At 34.8% G+C, this 7611-nt stretch overlaps 1 protein-coding gene across 1 annotated transcript; it reads left to right on the top strand.

The window, feature by feature from the left end:
• The first annotated feature begins 229 nt into the window (after positions 1-229).
• On the top strand, positions 230-7085 carry LOC143610374 (floral homeotic protein AGAMOUS-like). Its single transcript, XM_077084873.1, has 9 exons — positions 230-827; positions 1994-2228; positions 5110-5191; positions 5597-5658; positions 5743-5842; positions 5933-5974; positions 6504-6545; positions 6638-6813; positions 6902-7085. Exons 1-9 carry the CDS (start codon positions 230-232, stop codon positions 6903-6905), a joined length of 1341 nt encoding a protein of 446 aa, XP_076940988.1. The 3' UTR covers positions 6906-7085.
• Positions 7086-7611: the final 526 nt, after the last annotated feature.

Here is a 7611-nt window from a genome sequence, read left to right as displayed (position 1 = left end):
TGATTTTGCAGGTATTATGGATGAGTTCATTGAAGCTGGGAAGGGCCTGGTAGACTTACTTGCAGAGGCGGAGGAGGCAGTAGACATAACTGACGACTACCACAACTACTCGCCGAATCCTGACACGCCGCCAGCTCAAGCTTCAGAGGCCCCTGCAACAGAGCCCGTATCCGATCCAGCCGCCGACTTGACACATTAACCTCCAAAGAAAAAGAGAAAGACCTACATCATGTCAAGCCGTGCCTGTGCTCGCATGCTCAACTACCCTTATCATGACGATACATTGATTGTCTATGCCAAGTATGATAAGGAGAACAACTGTTGGGCTATAAGAAGATACAGCGGAGACCTGATCTATCTCAACCACCACGAGCTGAAGTCGTTACCCGAGCTTGATAATAACTATCTTCGAAAAGCTATAGGCCGTGGTGAGTATGAGGATACATTGGAGGGCTGGGTTAAGACCCATTTACATTGTCAATCAGAAGTAGGATACAAGGATTTTGAAGTCAATAAGGGTCACAGGTTCAAGAACCCACGGGAGATTGACCCAACCACCGGAGAGCCACGTACTATGTGGAGGTATAGGGCGCCAAAAGACTGTCACGAGATATATCATGGCGAGCCCTTTCTTCCCAATACTTTCCGAGATTTCATTGGTTGGGAATTTGATAATAAAGCAGGTGAGGTCGTCATCCATTGCCGTGACATACATGAGATTCGAGTATTCGATGAGCATGAGCTTATGGGTCTGCACATAGAAGATGTGAAAAAGCTCTACAACTCACCGCTTGGGACCGTAGAGGATTTGGGTCGTCAGAATACAGGTCGGATAGTTGAAGCCTTCAACAAGTTCGTCCGAAGACTTGTTGAACTTCCACTATCCAAGGATGAATGCTTGGTCTACGACACCGACGGTTTTCAATACTAAAGACTAGAGGGAGATTGTTAGGCCTATTTTTGTATAACTAAGTCTTTTGTATTGAATATATGTAGTTGGGCTTTAAATGTTTATTTTTGTATGTTTGAAGCCCAAGGGAAATGGCCCAAGGAAAATGTAAACAAGCCAATTAGGCATTTGGAAATAAAGTTATTTCTCATGCATGTTTCTCTATAAATAGAGAGCATGCCATGAGAGAAATACCTTTTGTCAAAATTCTTTAACACACACATATTATCTTTCTCTCACTCTCTCGTCTCTCTCTCTCTAAAACCGAACATAATACTCATTATCCGAGACCTCTTAGGTTGCTTAGTTTGATTCCGTTAGTACTAAGTTTGGTTGATCCAAGAACGTTGTTAGATCCATCCGCGTCGGGACCTACAGTTTTCTTTATTCAATAAGGTATTAATGTTTCATTTTTGAGTTACCCTTTTATTATGTTGTGTTTTGGCTATAAGTTAGGCCTTGGGTGTGACCAATACCAGGGTATTTACATATAATTTTAATATTTGTTATTGCTGCAAACCTTGAACACTTAAATATTTTTGGTACCGACATAAGCCATTAATTAAGGTTAAGTGAGTTCGTTAATTTAATGGACAAAAGAGTCGTTGTCTACTTTATAAATACTCATCAACCATCCCACCTCCCCATTCCATTTTCTGCATCTTTCTTGTTCATATTTGTGGGAAACCCTCAAAAAGCAGAGAGATAAAAAAAAAGGTTGAATCTTTATGAGTTTCTCTCTTCAATTATACATATAATCCATTCATCAATATATCCCATCAAATCTCAGAATTGATGCCAAAATCCATGTGAAATCAGTTATCTTTATACTTTCTTGTTTGATGCAAAGTTTTATTTGCTTGCTATATATCAAAAAAAGAAGTAGATCATGGAAATCCTTGATGTCCAGGATGTTGTTTGGGCAAATATGAGCTAAATTTGTTTTCAACATTTTTGGGCTTTTTATACTGTTCATTTTTTTGTTATGTACTTTACAAAATTCAATGGTTTTTTTTTTTTTATTATTTTTTATCTTGATTTCAGGTGTATCCATGTCGTTTCCTAATGACTCGGGAGATATTTCTCCACAGAGAAAGCTGGGGAGGGGAAAGATCGAAATCAAACGGATCGAAAACACAACGAATCGACAAGTGACCTTTTGCAAACGCCGCAACGGTTTGCTCAAAAAGGCTTATGAGTTGTCTGTTCTTTGTGATGCTGAGCTTGCTCTTATTGTCTTCTCTAGCCGCGGTCGCCTTCACGAGTATGCCAACAACAGGTAGAACTAAATTTTTGCAATTTTGCATCTATTTTATATAGATCTTGAATACCCAAGAAAGATTTTTGTGCTTATATCACTGGCTAACAAAATAAGGTTTAAACTGGTGTTTGATGTGGTTTCTTGATGTGTTTTTGGGGTGTATGGTACAAGAATGAATGTTGTGTATTTGTGAGTGAAGATTTAAGTACAAGACACAAAACTAAGGTGTTTTGTGAATTTTTTTTTTGGTTTATTTTGGTTTGTAGAACTACAACTAAGATTCACTTGTCTTTCTCTTTTTCTGCTTTGTTTCTTTACCTCAATGAGCTTATGTTTTGTTTTATAATTCTGGTACCTACAAGATCTGTTGTTAAAGTAAACATTAGATATGTAGTAAGAAAATAAGCAAAGATTTAGGAAGTGTATAGCAGAACACTGAGATCAGCTTCCCACCTCTCTCCCTTTCTCCATGGCTGTTTAACACCTCTCTCTCTCTCTCTCTCTCACACACACAAAATACACACACAAGTGGTAGCTAGGGAAGGCCTACAAATTGCTGTCAAGTTCCTATTTGTTCAAGATTTCCATGGTTGTGACATTTCCTTATTAAACACACATGTCAGTTAAACATCACCAAAGCAAAATGATAGGACTCTTATAAAAGAGATGTCATCAAGCATTGTCAAGAAAAAAAAAAAGCTTTATTAATTAGGTTTTCAAATCAGTTTACCATTTACACAATATGATAAGATATATATCATATATCTTTCATTTGTCACAAAAGATATTTGCATAACCAAGCAAGGTCCTATACCAGATCTTTATAAACCTTTACTAAAAAGTAACCCAAAACATATAACAAATCATACCTATTTAGGGTTTTATAAGAAATACTTGTGAGTAATTTATTTTTCCCACTAAATGGAAACCACTTCTTGGAAATGAAGTGTGTATTCCAATTTTATGTGTTCATATACATTAAACAATGCCTATCTAACTGTTGTTCTATGATCTAGGTCAAAGTTTGGGTTTATACCAGATTTATAATTATCAAAGTGCAAATTATTATTAGGTTTTTTACTATAACTTCTTCATGTCACCTTATAACACTACCTGTGATTTATTAAACATAGTAGGGTATTAAATGGGTCTCTTGAGTTTTTCTATAAATAAAAATAAATTAGGGTTAGGAACTTCACTAGTGAAAAAAAAGGTATTAAAAAGGTTTCCATTTTGGTCTTTTATCTTTGAATTTACATTTTGCAACTAACATTTCTCAACAACAATTTTTTAACATTTTTTCAGTTTAGTTATCTTTAATCAATTACCCACATCCAAATCTAGTAAAAATATATAAATATTAGGTGTATGGGTAAAGATTCGTCACAAAAAAAAAAGAAATCTTTTGGTAACGTCACAACCCAGATTTCATTTTCAGTTTCTTGACTTCTGACATAATAAACAAGTTCTTGCACCGGTTGCACCTTTTGTTTTCTTAGATCATCACTTCTTCTATTTTTTTATTTTCTATTTAAAAAGCAGTTAATGTTTGTTCAATGCTGGAATAAACATACACATACACACACTGGTCTTGCATATAAACAGATATAGATACATATACGCATATATAGATAGAGAGAGAAATAAAGTACAAGTTCTGGGGAACCAATAGGACGTTATCTTATGTATGGGGAGAGAGGAAAATGGACTGATGTCATGAAATGGACGGCTCTGATTGACCCAAAGTTCACAGAGAGCAATAATATTAGATCTACCAAGGTGGGTAAAAGTAAAACTGTAAAGTTAATGGGATTACCCGGGGTGTAAAGGGTTTTTGACACGTGGCAGAGATCTGTCCGTAGGAGTGTCTCACCAATCATAAAGAGGGGATCTTGAATGACGTGGCAGAGGCAGCCAATGAGTGTCTTCGGGGAAGTTAAGGTTGTATACATAAAAGGAATATAAATAGGATGCTTAAGATTTCCGAGAAAAGTGGGATATTATTCACTTGATTGTTTTCTTGAAATAATAGCACAAATGGCTTTCGAGTGAAAAGTTGACTGCTGTGAATGATTTTACTGTGTTCATTGACTCCTCCATCTATCCTTCGAACAAAACACTGTTTGATAACTTTGTCCTTAATTGTTAAATTAACAATATATATATTTGCTCAATAGCATTCAAACAAATGCCTCTATTTTCATTTTCTTGGATTTTCTTTAGCTTTTCTAGTTTATGTATGAAATCACATATCTTAAAGCTCACGACTTGTATTTCTTTTAGTGTCGAACACTAATTCTGTTTTGCTCATCAGTCGTTAAGTTGTCGTTCTGATGAATTCTGTTTTGCTCATCGTAAAGGAGACTCGAGGTGCATAAAATCTAAAACTCTTGAACGTGGTAGTACTTTGGTGTTCTTTTCAATTACAATAGGTTTAATTAAACTACAAAAATGAGAAGACATTGGCGATCTCTATTAATAGAAAATTATGTCTGTCCCCTTCCGTGGTGACACCGTCATCGACTTATTTATGACTATTGCACTCTACTATGTAGTAGTAGTAGTCATTCCAAAGATCTTTCCTTCTTAGCTCTTTCTTGGTTAAACCTTTCTTGGTTAAACTCTACCATGTCTTCTTGACATGCGAATCTTGTAATGCCAACCGCAAGACTTTCGCATTTACGCATATCGATCAAGTCTACCACTGTTCTTTTTAATTGTGACTACGTGCATCAATGCTTTAGGACTTAACCATCTTTAATGATTAATTTCCAAGGAGTTGATCAAAATTTTGTTGATACAACTTAATTATTAAAATAATAATAAAAAAATCCATAATTAGTTTATAAAATATTTTATTATGATTTATTTGGTGTCTTTTTTTGTGATGTTTACACAGTGTCAAAGGAACCATAGACAGGTACAAAAAGGCTTGCTTAGATCCACCAAGCAGTGGGTCTGTTTCTGAAGCCAATGCTCAGGTAAAATCCTGTAACAACTAATCAAGTTTAATATACTACCTATAGCTTGTTAATTATTATATGATATGAATGTTTGGTTAGTTACAGTGTTACACTAATTATATTATATTTATGTTGAAACTTATTTTGTTGTTGACATGATGCAAATACAGGATGGGTTATTCATGTGTACTAATGGGCCTTGTTTTGTTGGTATGCCGTGGCACAAATTATAGATCGTGTCACACACATTTACGTTACGACATAGCACATATTTTTATAATTAATTATCAAAATAATGCATGAGTCACCCGACGAGCCCATGAGGTCACCCAAACACAACCCATCTAACTAAACTAACTAAACCGACAAATTTCTTATCAGATAATGTGTCATGCTAAATTTCACACGCTAATTTTATTGCAGTATTACCAGCAAGAATCTGCGAAACTACGCCAACAAATTTCCAATCTTCAAAACCAAAACAGGTAACTTGTAAATATTTTGTGTTTGCTTAATTTGTTTCATGATTTGAATTAGTCAATACCTTTTGGGAAAAGGCAATTTTATAGGAACATCATGGGCGAATCACTTGGAAACATGCCAGCAAAAGATCTCAAAAATCTGGAAACCAAGTTAGAGAAAGGCCTTATCAGGATCAGATCAAAAAAGGTATGATTAATTTAGAGTCATATCCAATAATTTATAATTAACATTTATGATTTTCTATGATTTAACATATACCATTCCACTAATCTCCAGAATGAACTCCTGTTTGCTGAAATCGAGTATATGCAAAAGCGAGTAAGTAACATGAACTTTCCTTATAATCCTTAGTAAGTAAACATTAATCGAGTATATTTACACAAAAGCGAGTATGGAGCATCAATATTTATAGTACCAAAAAATTAAAAAATAAACCGTAATTACTGTAGTGTTTAGTTAATTAACATGTTGAACTATAACTATTTAATATTCTCTTAACTAAAATTTAGCAAGTTTTACAAATTCTAAATACAATTTAACCAAGTTCAACTAATTTGTTCTGTTTCGAATTGACCCAAATTTTTAGTTATCCTGTCCCAAAACATTTTTTTCCCCATACATATCCAACTTACAATAATGAGAACCCGTCACCAGAAAATCTACTAAACCTGACAATACTCTCCTAAACGGGATCAAGCAAATCACAACTTGTTCTAGGCATGTGACCTTTTTAGAGGTTATTATATGAAACTAGTGGATCGAACAAGACTCGAACTGATAAATAGCTAGTTGTAACCGTCTTAGTTGGTTTATATATTGTAACTCATCTTAGGGTTCATAAATACAGGAACATGAGTTGCATAACAGTAATCAGTTCCTCCGCGCAAAGGTCGTCTAAATCTCTCTTGCTCTCTAGATAACTCGGTTCTATGATACTGGTTTCATTGATTTTAGGGTTTTAACGGTTTCTTGATCTCACAGATTGCTGAAAACGAAAGTGCTCAACAGCAACATATGAGCTTGATGCCTGGAAGTAGTTCTGACTACAATTTGGTACCGCCTCACCAACCATTCAATGGTCGAAACTACCTCCAAGTCAATGATCTTCAACTGGATAATAGTTACTCTCGCCAAGATCAAACACCTCTCAAGTTAGTGTACGAATCAGCATCTGCATTTGCTTTAAGAACATATTAAGAGTTATCTATTGACTAGTGAACTAACTGTATGCATTGATTGCTGCAGGTAATTGATTCATAAGCATGAAGGAGACTTGATGTTCCAATCTACATGCAATAACATCCACATGACCAGGTTGTGATTAATATGGTTTTTGTGGTGGAATGTAACGTTATGCTAAGTAATTAGTTTGATATTTCTGGTCTTGTTTGAGCTGTTATGGACTTATGGGTGCGAACAATGTTTATCTTATTACACAAGCTTGGTTTTTCACTAGGGCTATCTTGTTGTTCTTTATGTTGAAGAGCTTATTAAAAAAAAAAAAAAAAAAAAAAAGAGTTGTAAGTTTTACAAAAGGGAAAATTCCCAAAACTTTTAATCTTTTTTAACACAAATTAATATTTACTATTATTCACAATTTTAAATTTTCAAAATGAACTTGTTCAAAATCGCATTTCACTTGGACAAACTGGTAACTCGACACATGAAGTGTTGGTGCGGATCCGCTTGTGGCCTTACAAATCATATTAGGGGTCGTGGTTGGTACTAAGAGTTGTACAACCACTAACAGATTTACAATAAGTGTAAAAATCTGAGCTAATAATGTGTCATATGGAGCACACTTTTGCACTAAGAGTATATGCTCATTTTAACAATTCGAAGAGAACCAAATAGACATTTAGTTAAATGATATCTTGGTATGTTAAATTCTCAAAATGAACTTGTATAAAAACCACCACCACCACAGCCGTCACAGCAGGTTCAGTCCTAAAAAC

The sequence above is a fragment of the Bidens hawaiensis genome, unplaced genomic scaffold (genome assembly GCF_021521415.1).
Source record: "Bidens hawaiensis isolate Kalapana, Puna unplaced genomic scaffold, B.hawaiensis_p1.1 tig00002186_1, whole genome shotgun sequence".
Lineage (NCBI taxonomy): Eukaryota > Viridiplantae > Streptophyta > Magnoliopsida > Asterales > Asteraceae > Bidens > Bidens hawaiensis.
Note: the sequence above shows the minus strand (reverse complement) of the source record. Positions and strands in the feature narration are given on the sequence as shown.